Source organism: Macrobrachium nipponense, chromosome 1, assembly GCF_015104395.2.
Source record: "Macrobrachium nipponense isolate FS-2020 chromosome 1, ASM1510439v2, whole genome shotgun sequence".
NCBI classification, from domain to species: Eukaryota; Metazoa; Arthropoda; class Malacostraca; order Decapoda; family Palaemonidae; genus Macrobrachium; species Macrobrachium nipponense.
Window position 1 is genome coordinate 128,765,425 of NC_087200.1, and position 13,843 is coordinate 128,779,267.

The 13,843-nt window shown below is 37.9% G+C and overlaps 1 protein-coding gene across 7 annotated transcripts in view; it reads right to left on the reverse strand.

Annotated features, from left to right (window-relative positions):
* Positions 1 to 13,843, reverse strand: part of LOC135219625 (protein trachealess-like) — a 1,405,277-nt gene that overhangs the window by 184,822 nt on the left and 1,206,612 nt on the right. For 2 of the 7 annotated variants that reach the window (XM_064256546.1, XM_064256548.1), the window contains exon 1: positions 2,360 to 5,256. The exons of the other annotated variants lie outside the window; for them this stretch is intronic. In XM_064256546.1, the coding sequence (XP_064112616.1) occupies positions 2,360 to 2,562 (203 nt within the window). In that variant the 5' untranslated portion in view covers positions 2,563 to 5,256. Of the gene's footprint in view, positions 1 to 2,359; positions 5,257 to 13,843 lie in introns of those variants that run through there. 7 annotated transcript variants of the gene reach the window in all.

The following is a 13,843-nucleotide window of genomic DNA, read 5'->3' on the forward strand; positions in this document are numbered from 1 at the left end:
AGGGTTTAAACGCAAACACGCGTACATTCATACACAAAAAGAGAGATTCAAAACTAGTTTTTACTGACTGGAGTCAACTACATCGCATCAATAATATTCACTAGACGAGTCGCCTCCGGGAAAGAATTTGTCTCTCACTAATGACAAAAACAATAATTATGAACGATGCCACAATGATGCCTCAAGAGAGTTTAAGTGCTTTTTCATTTACATGTATAGTTGAAGGATTTGGTTTTGATGTCACGCCTTTAGTCTAAGTTTAATTGCGGCCATAGTTATAACAATGTTAAATTTATTTGGAATAAGCAATATACAGCATTTAATAAAATATTCGGGGTATTTTTGTAGAAGCGGGAGCTAACTAAATAGTGTAAAAACTGACTAGATAATTTGACATATTCTAGTACTACTGCTGTCATTAACATCAGAAAATTATATTGTTCTGAACGGAAAATCCTCGGAATAATGTTTAACTAAAAAGTATAACCTCTGAAGAAAGGTTATAATGCTGATAGGTAATTAAAATATATTAAAAATTAACTGTTTCTTGAACAGAACACTTAGCGTAAAATTTCAGTTGACTTTCACAACGGGAATGACGAAAAATTAAGAGAAAGAATATTCTACAGTTTCATTGCAGTTATACAGAGTCTTATGTAATAAAATTACCAGAACACAGCGTGGCATAGAAAAATGCTTAGGAACTTATGTAATTATTCCATATGAATGATTATATGAACGCGTATATCTTCAGAGATACTATATATGTTAATAAGGGGTACTTCACTGTCAAAACCTCCTATTTGATAGTGCCTGAAATACTGAGGCTTTCATCTTGATATTAAACTCAAATACTTTGAACTTCATTTCCAAGAATGGGTTACTTGAGTGCTCCAGAGTTATTGATGGCACAGTGAGTTCATACTTCATGGTAAAAGGGGGAAGAAAGGAAAACACGCCTAACAAAAACAAGAAACTCATTTTTTCACATAACGACCCTTTCCGATTGCTATTCATGAGTATTATTGCGGTTTGTAAACAAAGAATAATCGTGATGATACACGTTTGCGAAGGTAAATCAACAAGAAACATATTCAAACATCATGAGATATTTATTTTCTCTTTTTGCCTGGATAGAAAGTAGAATTTTACAGAATATTCATGATAAAAATGTAAGTATATATATTATATATATATATATATATATATATATATATATATATATATATATATATATATATATATATAATTTTGTGGATGTTTACTAATACATACATACATACAATCTATATATATATATATATATATATATATATATATATATATATATATATATATATATATATATATATCTATTATGAAATCTTTAATAAATAATAAATCTAAAATGAAAGTAAGATTATTTATTCTAAAGTTGATATACAGAGAATATTAATACCTACGCGTTTATTAATAAGGAAGAGGAGAGAATTGTTCAGCTGATTCTAGAAATAAACCTAGAAATTTATTAAAACCAAAATAGCACTTCTCCATAAAAATTTCTTCTTTATAATACAGAAGAAAATACTAGAATATACTCCAAAGTGACACGCGAAATTCCACTTGCTAATCAAATGACGTTACCTATGAATAAACTTATTTTCACAACTACGACTTGATAATCGCCACATGACAACTTTATACTTGATTTCTTAGTTTCTTTGCATAATTATGACCACAAGTCTACATACGAGACTTCCAACACTTGTCAGTAAAACTGAACAGAGCGACATCGCAAGGGGAGTTCAACGCCGCAGGCTCCAGTCTCGAACTCAATCTCTTACCAATATCTCCTGAGCCACCAGGTTAAACATAGACACGCGAAGTAATTAAAGAAATAGTTCTATTAGGGTTATCATAGTGAAGTACATACGTGTATGCTAACCCACCCACATCCCCCAGAAAATGAAATTTCTACGAAAGATGGTTTAGTGACGTACAGAGACTTTACTTAACAAAGAGCGATCAGAGGCAGTATCCTTTACTGCTAAGAATAAAGATTGGATGTGCTTGTAATCTTGATACGACAATTTATAAAAATACGCAAAGTAAAATTCTATGTACAAAAAAAAAAAATTTGCAACGTCTAGATTTCTAGTTAATGAACCGATAGTCTAGGATGACAACTGTTCTATCTCTTTCTCTCTTTTGCACGAGATTCCCTTGTTTCTAGTACATTTGAAAGCCCATCCACTCTCTCGAATTATTATAATGGAAAATTTCTGTACCTTTGAATGTAACCATTTTCAATTATCTATCTATACCCTAACCCACTCTGCATTACACACATTACAAACAAAAAGTACCCATCAGCACCCACCATGAATGTGCGAATCCTGGAGTAACCGAAGGCTGTCGCTGAAAGTTATAGGCGGCCGCAGCTGCTGCATGGGCATGGGCGTGAGAATAAGCCTCAGGTTGTATGGGCGTGAACGCCGCTGCGCCCATTCCATAACCCAGCATCGCTGTGTCAAGTCCATGCAAGGACATGAGCTGTTCCCTGGAACCGTACCAATCGGCCATCTTGATATTTTTCTATTTCCCGTGGAAAAACGTCAGCCTTATAAGGCCTTAGAAAACTCCAGTACACAAGAAAGAGGGAAAAAAACACTCCCTATTCTATTCGAGTTTTTCTTTTTCTTAAAATGCCAGTAACACCTTGGTTACCAGCAGAGAGAAGGTTGGCCGAACAGACGACTAAGTTTTCTTTGGTTTGGTCTGTATATTAAGCGATCAAATGATCTGACAAAACTTGAACACAGAATCTCATAAAAATATCTAATCACCGGTTAAAACTCATGGACTAAATCACTCCAAGTAGCCTGTATTATGGACGCCAGTTTTTATGAGTACCAACACAAATGACACCACACCATAAGAATCGCCCCTTTCTTCGTAAAATGTGACGGAGACTGACAAATCACGTCATAAGTCGGAGTGAATTATTAACCAAGTCCGTTTCAGAGTTGAGGGTTACAGAACAATTCGAAGTGGTGAGCACATTTCTTCCGTTCCTTAAGCCACGCCGGTTCCTCTCCGAATCAAAACCCGACAATGCGAGTTACGCTAAATGCCACTTGGAAGGGGATGGTCTTCTTCCGGCGACCGCGTGTGTGCGTATGTTTAGCGTCACCGAGAGTCTGTCTTTCGGGTCTGCGTAACGCCTGGGTGACTGTGTCTCTTGGACCGTTTAAACAGGTAACTGCTATTGTTCCTCGCTTTTTTCAAGTCCTCTCGATTACAGACGACTATCTTCTCTAAGACACTGCTATTTCTGTCATTCTCACCTCGAATTGACGCACCAAAGGAAGCACGGGTTATGTCGTCTGTTTCTCGCTTGCAAAGGACACGAGACGCCTAATTTGAGAGAAATCAGCGTTACGAATTAGAGACGATTACAGGTTTCCTACTTTAGATGTCTATCTACTTGCTTCGCTGGACTGAATGGAGGGCGGTGTTCCCTGGCGAAAAAACTCCGCGGAGTTTATCGCAAACCTCTTGGGAGAGGAGTTAATTGCACCTTGAATTATTGCAAGAATTTTCTCAGCTGTCTCGTTTCTCTCATATCAATCTTTTCTGTGGAACAGATCTCTCTGCGAAGAAAATCCACCTCTCAGTAAAAGTTGCACATCCATTTATGTCAGTGATGTCAAATGATCACATAAAAACCTGACAATTTTACGTGACGTTGAAACAACGTTGCAGTGGTGACCACGGACTGCACTGCATAGTGAGTTACGAGGAAATCGTGTCCTGTTCACAATATCGACGGCGGAGATGAAGGTAAAAATGACGCCTGGCGAAGGGAAGCGGGAAGAGAAGACCAAATGAGCCCCATCGGCAGCCCTTACAGGTGCATAGCAAGACTTCCTTTCTTCCTCTTCAGGTTTTACGAGCTGGTCATTTCTTCTCTTCTTCCTCCTCTTCTTTTCTCGGGGGCCGTGAAAGTGGTGTAGTGAAGGACGCTAAGCGGAAACGTTTTACTGCTGTTCACGGTGTTTTATAGCCTGATGCACTGCTCTATAATAACACCACCGCCACCTTTTGTTACCTGGGGTACCAATTGACTACTTCTGGTGCCACACGTTTCCTAACTGTTCTCTGTCTCTCTTCTGGGAAGCGCATTGAGCTCCGCTTCGATGATGTTCCCGATGGCGATGAAAACGAAAAGAGTAGATCCTCATTCACGCTTTATGACGCCATTCGAGTAGAAACTGCTGTTTAGTATAAGGAGCATATTCGATGCCCTAATTCTGGAATTTCAAGGACTACGTCATTTCTAAGGCGCTGGAGCAATTCCTTTTCACTGCGAATTTCATGGCAACTTACCCTCCAAGGGTCAATCTCTATTTATTGAAAAAAAAAAAATGTTATACTGTAGCTAAGTGTATCAGAGTTTTCGTTAAATTCAAAATAATATTTCACTTCCTAATGGAAACAGGAGCAACATATTCTGGATATCCACTTCTTGTCTTACTTGCCTCCTTCTCACTTGCATTCCAGGTCAAATGATTAGTTTATTTCCGGTCGAGTACCCCACAATGAAGATGTCAAATACGCATGTGGTTTCAACCAACTGGCACCTGTGCAAAGGTCTCGTACTGGCCTGGAGAGGGGTAGGAGTGATGGAGGGAATGACGGAGGAGGGAGCACGAGGAGGGTCAAGGGGTCACAACAAGGCCACTGGCCTAGCTGTTGTTATCCCAAGGGCGTCCGATCACCACTTGATGCGAAAGCAACACAGAAACACGTGTCTCGTTGACTGGGCGGGCATCACCACAAACTACAACTACCAGCTCAAGTTCGCGTCATCAGCGCTCATGCCCAGGTCAGGTTTGCAGTGCGTGGCGTACGTGGCACGGCGCGTGCCCGACGTGCGTGATAGTCGTCGGTGTCACATACACACACACACACACATTCACAGTGTCGCGGGCGGTATTCCGGGCGTGTGTGGGACGTGACCTGTGGACGGGCGAATGTCACGTGTGTTGGAGGCCGTGTAGCGACTGACAAGCAGTTCGCGGCGCCCTCGTGGCATGAAGAGGCGGGGCCAGGGGGCAGGGGGCGGCTTAGGCACTCTGCCACCCCAAGACACACATACACACTCACTTCACTGGCAAACGCAGAACGCTTTCGATGGGCGCCGGCCAAGAAGGACGACGAAGACTGAGGAGGAAGAGGAGGAGGAGGAGGAGGAGGAGGAGGAGGAGGCGACGACGGCAGACAGTGCGTGGGATGGGCGTCGCAGTCGCCACACCTGAGTGTTAACGAGAGCCTTCCGTGGGGAGAGACATAGAGGACTGAACGGTGTGTGTGGGGGCTTGCCCGTGACACGACTGGCAAATGAGTGAGGATGAGCAAAGGGGCAGGCGGTGGGGGCGGTGCAAAAGGGGTGGAGCGCCGATTCTCCCCGGCCAAACAACACGCACTTAAGGCGAGGGGGAGGGGCGACGCCCCCGTCGCCGCTACATTCATCATCCAGTAGCAAACGAGATACGGTTCCTCAGGATGTTTCGCGGATGTTGTCATCATCGCATAATGAATCATCATTACTGATTTCCTCATCAATATGAACATTGCTAAGAAGCAAAGGAAGGCATTTCCCGAACAGACGCACGGCTGAGGAGGAGAAGCCTAAGAAACACAAGGCATAGGGAGGCTCTATAGGTGGAGTCACGCTACAAAGGGCGGAGCTATGGGCTTATACACGAACAGAGCTCCGCCCCATCGGGCCAAGACATGACACTCCCACAAACGTACGAACACATCCAGAACAGTCCTGCCCTTCAACACTAGACCGAGTTGAGTCCACATCTCCACTTGTCTCGCAAAGGCGCTCTCCTCCCCGACATGAACGCACGCTCTCGTCTGTCTGTGCTTGCTTGCTACTCGCTTGCTCGCTCGCTCTCCGTCACTCCGCTCTCCGGTTCCTTCCACTGTTGTTCCCAGGAACAGGCCTCCTTACTCAGTGGACTTTTCAGGACGAATATCTTGTGATAAAATTGCTTCACGATGATGACAGACAATAATCCTCGACGGATTCTCGACTCCAAGAGGGGTTCTCCTTTCTGTCATAGACATCGTTTAACTCCGAACCGTTTTCTTTGCCAACGATCCGTCCAGGAAGTACCGCCGGAGGAGAATGACAGACCGACGGCGCCTTTCACTTGGCCTGCAGGCGATCAAATGATTCTCGTAGTAAGTCATTCCAATAATATATTACGTCGAGAGACACGTTCCATGGAACTCATATTGCTCTTACACTACTCCTAACTTTTTTTGCACAACTGGAGCCTTGATTCAAGAAACACATTTTAAACGTTGCAACTGTCGTCAAAACACGTTAATTAAGCACATTCTTAATATAATCACTTTCACTGTTTGCCTTGTTTTTGTGTTTTACTGTTTGACTGCGGGAATCGTTCCATTTCATTTTCAAAGAAAACAATGAAAAAGTAAAAGTGAAATATAATTTCGTCAAGCGAAATTAAAGTAGGGTTTCGTGCACTGTTTTCAAGGAACGTGAACTTGATAGATTTTCTCTCAGTTTCATGAAAACAACAGATAAAACAGCAGTGTTCAGGGGAAGATTTACCCTTTTTCCGTATTCGTAGTATAAATCATGAAATGGAACACATAACCTTCTCTCTCGATTAAATTACATTTGCACAAAATCCCAAAAAATAACAAAACCATTCATTACATGAATATTTAAAGCTTTTCGCCAAATTTCCTTGACATAAATTCTGAAAATCCCTCCCCCGCAGTTTACTTCTAAAATACCGAATTTGTCATCGCTTCTAGAACCCATTCAGACGTCAATCACTACCTTAAAAGAAGAGCACTCAAATAATTCCATTGTGCTAATTTCCTTTATTTCTCCCTTTCTTCCTGACAGGCGTCACGCGAGGTTACGGCTTCTGCATCCTCGCCCATCTCCAAGGCATAAAAAAAATAAAACAAGACATTTATAACAATGATAAAGACGAATTTTTATGTGGTGGTTAAGAAGTATACATAAAGATGAAAATCACGTTTCAAACACATCCAAAACATTCTTGATGATAATGACTGTTATGAGAAAATGAAAAAAAGTGTAGCTGAAATAATCCCCATCACAATACAATCAGCAGTGAATTATTCTACCATCAAAACACTTGAAAACAGTCAACATCACAAGGATACAATATACAATTGCTTCCCTGAATCTTTGCTTATCACAATAGCAACAAACCTAACAGGAAGAAAAACAATAATAAAACATTTTTAGGAACGCAAGAGACCTCATTTTAAATATATATATAAATATATATTATATATATAATTATATTCTAATATATTTATATACATATATATATATATATATATATATATATATATAGTTATATATATAATATATATATATATATATATATATGATATATATATATATAATATACATATATAATATATATACATATATATATCTATATTATATATATATATATATATATATAATATTTAAATGAAATTAACTATATATATTTAATACAGATTACATATAGATATATTATATATATACTATATATATATATATAGATCCCTACATCCATACATACATACATACATCTATATATATATATATATATATATATATATATATATATATATATATATAATATATTATATATATATATCTAACCACGATTCATCAAAGACTTTAAAATACACCAATGAACATCCCATATAACCTAATACCGTATGCATAACGTAACTCGAATCAATTACAGTTGTTCAAAAAGTTAAATATTCTGCATGCATTTTTCAGAGTTGTGACATGAAGCACAAGACTATTTAAAAAAATCAATGGCTTGATAACTATAAACAAGCCAAACAGTCATGCTGTATGATTCTAGTATGTAAAACAAAGAACCTAGTTGTGTCAAAGTCTACAATGTACATGCATCAAGAAAACCAGATGTATGAATTTAACAAATACCTAGGCTAAATAGTACAGAAAGTAATGTTACTCAGCGAAGATAACAGTTCACGTGAAGATGCCGAATGACACATGCCTGGCCATTTATAACCTAAGACCCCAACCTCTTCAGACTATCCTGGAATCCTGTTCCGTTAGAAAATACACAATAAATCTGCAATCAGGGCCACTGATTCAACATATAAGGTAATGCACATTTACTTGTAGTGATAAAAATCATAATACTTAGTAAAACTCCCTATTTGTGTCTATGAGCAAGGCTTTATTTATCAAAAATAAGAAAAAAATGGAGCTTTCGACCGTTTTCACGACGGTCCGGCGTCGAAAGCTATTTTTAATTATTCTTGTATTTTGAAAAATAAAGCCTTGCTCATATACATAACTGGATATTTACTTATTTCCGGTCACAGTGCAGTGATGCACCAAAGATAAAAGACAGTATAGCCCAGTCGCTAACCAGCTTTGACTTATATTGATAAACAACATTATACTCTGCTCATTGCAAAATAAATGACTTTAAATACCCTAAATTAATTTCCAAACGGCAACTGCGCACAGTAAGAAACCGGATTTAAAATAAGTAACCTAGCCAGGTAAATGGTCCAATGACAGTGTTACCTATTCCGAATAAAGCAATGAACGAATAGTAAGGACAAAGAACAGAATAGGAAATCCACATGAAAAATAGCTGCGTAGATAACACCACCATCATACCCTCAACTTATATAACGGATGATGAGCCACAATCATATACCACATTCATCAAAGAAAGAACCTCAACAGTGGTTATCGCGTTGAGCGCCCCCTCTCCCTCGCTGGCCTCACTTCGGCTCCTGGGCTGGGAAGTTTGTTTCTTCATCACACAATTCGGTTCTCAACGATATTCCATGGAAAACATATCCCAGAGAGAGAGAGAGAGAAATGATGTACAATGGGGCAATATTTGAAACGATATTTAGCCATCGAGCGGTTTTGTTTGAGTAAAATTGGTTGGTTAACCATTTAAACATAAATGATATTAAACGAACATTTGTCTTTGCGCGCTTGTATAACTTGACTTTCAAAGCTGATACCAAAAGAAGATAGTACTAACATACTATCTCCTTTCTCCTCTGAAACCATTTGTCGGTCAACAGCAACCGCGCAACGAAGCCAAATGCAATCTAACGATCTTCTCGCATCTTCCATCTAACTATTAATTACTTTCGGCAACTTTGTCGACCCGGCGCCGTCCTTGAGGTCAACCTCCTACTGGGTCCTTATTACTTATGGCAACTTTGTCGACTTGCAATCGCTATTAATTGCGATATCTACAATTGCACCAACTATATACATTTGGAGGTGCCTTTCCTTTCCTCGGCCGCTCTTCCTTATTGGCGGCCTAATGACCCCCCCCCCAACTCTTCTGCCCAGAGGGTCTACGGAAATCACTGAGGTACTTAGTGACTCTCAGGACCTTCAATTATCCTCAACTATAACTTCATCATTACTTGCAATGAATAAATATTCATGACTCTAAACTAAAATTCTCTCTCTCTCTCTCTCTCTCTCTCTCTCTCTCTCTCTCTCTCTCTCTCTCTTATTTATTCAAAAACTACGCTGAACAACAATACCAAAGCTAGCGAAACTCCAACTGTAGTCAATCTTTTTCAGACAATAATTTGGCATGGTAAGAAATTCGGGTAAATACAAGACTGGCCATATTGTAAACACAATACTTCCTTACAGCCAGATATAGAGGTATAAACAATAATCTCTCTCTCGCTCTCTCTCTTTATATATATATATATATATATATATATATATATATATATATATATATATATATATATATATAATAAACAGGATGGAGAAAAGCCTGGATTGCAATATTTATTTATTATCCAAATTATCCAAAGTCTCGAAAATTTGGATAATGTATAAATAATGCTACGCTGGCTTTTCTTTATCCTGTTTATATTGAATCTACGGCGTGTATATATATATATATATATATATATATATATATATATATATATATATATATATATATATAGTTATATATACACATATGTATGTGTATACATAGTATATATATATGCATGTATGTGTACACACACATATATATAATATATATAAGACAATTAAAGAGGCACTAACGTCCCTGAGCCGCCATCTGGCACCCTCTCTGCATTGCCCAACATTATTTTTCCCGTGGCTGAACTGGAGCCTGTCCCCGACTGAACATCCACGTCATGTGCTCGCATAACCAATTTTAAGCGGACTCTCTCATCCAGTGTATGCAAAGCGTTCATGTAGTAAACAATGAAGGGATAATGGAGGATCTGATTTCATTCATTATCATATATATATATATATATATATATATATATATATATATATATATATATATATATATATATATATATATATATATATCACCTAGCCTTTTTTTCATTTTTATCATTTTGAAGGAATATCTTTTGATACTGCAAGGGGGAGACAGCTGTGAAAATTCAAAAATGAAACATGTATACACTAACAGCTGAATAAATAAAAAAGAAACGACACCTGGAAAACTAGAAAAAATTTCAATGTACTTCATACGGAAGCACATTTTTCAACAGCAGCTATTAAAGCAAATGGAACTACAAACCAAATTAAGTGACAGGGTCAAGAATACAAAAATTTCAAGTATATTAAAATCCAAGAGAGTCAAGTACATTAGAATCACTATTGCAAGCAATGACAACAATAGATCCTGATACTGCATCAGGTAAGCAATATAAAAACAGAACAACTCAACATCGAGAGGAAATGATTTGATAACCACTAAATTTAAACTAAAAAATCCTGGGTAACATTCGTCGACATAGAATAAAAGGGTCCTAGTGGCAATAGGAAGCAAAACTATTTGTATACACGCTTTGCTTTCTGCTTTGCTTGGATTTCGTTACCACATTTTCTTTCTTCTACATCTCTTGCGACTGATTCTATTTTATCCGAAATTCCAAATTCCGAATCATAAACGAAGAAGGCTTGGCGAACAGATCTCTCTCTGTGAATTCAATTTCCTCGGCTACTACATAACGTAACTTGCATGTTCACTGCAGCTTCCCAACTTCCTGCGCATAAAAATAATACCCCTTTATTTTAATGCAAATAATTATCAATTAGATACGAACAGTATCTCAATTTCAACATCGTCAAAGGGGCAAAAACACTTTAACATCTACTAACTATATTCTCGTCTCAAAGCCGAAGAAACAAGTTTCATATTCTCGATATGGTGGCCTATAAAATCTGTGAGTCTTTTCCTTCATCTTTCGAAGGTCAACTACTTTGACCTTTGTTCTCTTCGAAAGAATGCTGTTGGTATTTATAGAAATGAAAAGTATTTAATAAACGATAATTCAGACTCGAACTTTTTTTTATTCTCATGATTTCAAAGGCTTTAGATATATCTATTTAATTCACGTCATTTTCCCCTACGAATCGGGAAAAACAATGAGAGAGGAAACCCCGGCCGCTGTCGGTTCAAAATCTAGGTACACAATTCTCCTCCCACCAGAAATAATTCACTTGGCTCCAGACATTACATTGATTAATGGGCAGCACATACGAGACACTTGCGGTCTGTGGCAGATAAAGCCAAGCATAAAACAATTAACTCGACAGGCTAATGGGTAGGAAAGCCAAATAATTGTTTGGTAGTGCTGTTTTATTTTTACCACCACTGGCAACCAATCATTAGAGGCAATATCACACCGACAGGATTGCCAAATGATATCATACTTTATGAAGTGATCGCCTATTCTTCGATTCGTACTTCCTTTATTCTTGGATAAGAATTTTAAGGATATTATCTTGGTTATAATGACTGTTTAATAACAAACTTGCTATGCTTTCGAATAATAATTAAGGCTTCGTAAGTTAATGGCAAATCAAGGCTATAATTTACTTTTTGACAAAACTTGTCTACAATTACAAAAATATTTTTGGTGTTAATATACGTTGTGACTATTATTAATATAATTTACTACTCTCAAATAATACTCTGTCTGACAATAACTTACATATTCCGCCACCACTACGCTGTCGACTAACATTTCAAGACTATTTCACAGAAACGTACATTAATTACTTGGGGTCTCCAAAACAATAACAAATAGGACTTCTCTATGACTCTCGTGACGCAATAAGTTTTAAACTTCAGTTTTTTAACAACGATCCCGAATATCACGAGACTTGAATCTACTGACGTAATTAGTAACTGCGAACGCTGTTGAAAGGGGAGCGTTACCTGTGTCTTCACTGCTGCCTAGCTCCTGATGAGAGACAAAATTCCACAGCAAGGACACAACTTTCAGAAGAATGAAAACGAGGGCATCCAAGGCGATCTCTGTTTTCAGCTTTTAGTATTTACAAAGACAAAAGAGAATGGCCTCTTATGCTGACGCTTTAGAGAGAGAGGACGCATCATTTTTGCGTTCGCACATTAGCGCACATAATTGACTAAAACGTTCGATTCAGAATGACAGGAAGATAATGATCGCATGACACATGATTCATGAAGCCAAACAAGACACAGTCTACTGGACCAATCATCTGCAGCCTTAACATCATCATAATTATCATCCAAGATCAGTAACATGAGGCACATATTTAATGACTGATATCATACAAAAGTACAAATAACAACTAGGAAAGGACCTTGCACAGGAACGACAAGAGAACGGAGAATAGTGTGGTATAATTACTGGTTCGCCTTTTAAAATTCATCTATCTGGAATGTGAGAGAGAAAAGGGAGCAGCAGTTTTGAAGACAGAATCAATGGATGGAGTCTGTTAAAAAAATAAAAAAATGCATAGTCACAAAAGTCATAAATATTCTAAGTTTCCTCAAAACGTCATTAAAAGCTGTGGCAACACTCATAATTTTTAGCATGAAATTACACACATATATATATAGATATCTATATAATATATAAATTATACACATTACATATATATTATCTATATATGCGATATACATATATCATATATATTATCTATATATCTATCTACATATATATATATATATATATATATATATATATAATATATATATATATATATATAATATAATAAACAAATTTACGAGTTGAATCGATCGACTGCTTCTATTTTTTCCCATTCTAACCAATTTAACAACTGGCTCAAATTTCGTACTCCACCACAACCCCCCATTCTTTACTCCTCCCCCAACAACTACCCCAACTCCCACTCCACTCTTTATCTGCTCCAACAACCTGTCAAGCTCCACTTACCACATACAAAACTAAACTACTCCAGCCTTCATATTGCAACCGTACTCCCCCTTCAGAGTCCTACTCCACTCCGCCTACATCCACTCCCGACCGCTCTCCCAACACCCACCCCTTCACTCTCCCCCTCTACAACATCCCCGACTCCCCCTAAATGGGGCCAATAAATATTTTATGACATGCTGTCGGTATGAATTAGGCTACTTTTTCCCCTTTTTTGTGATAAGAGCGGAGATTGAAAAAGCACTATATCGGTAAAATCAAAGTCCGATATATTAAAGGACATTTGTAGCTTGAATTGATATATAAATGGATCGGTTCGATGTGATAACTTATAAACAAAAGGCTACGTGCTGTCAAAGCGAATTGCCAACATGGTAGCGGGGTCCATATCGATTCTAATTAGAAAGCAAAATCCAGATCAGGGTGATTTTGTAGGTCGAACGATAGAACTATAGCGTCTCTGCTGATTGATAGCGTCTGACGTCCTATTTCGTCCCCGTCCAACTTGGCGGTGGTTCGATCCCAGGACAAATTATTC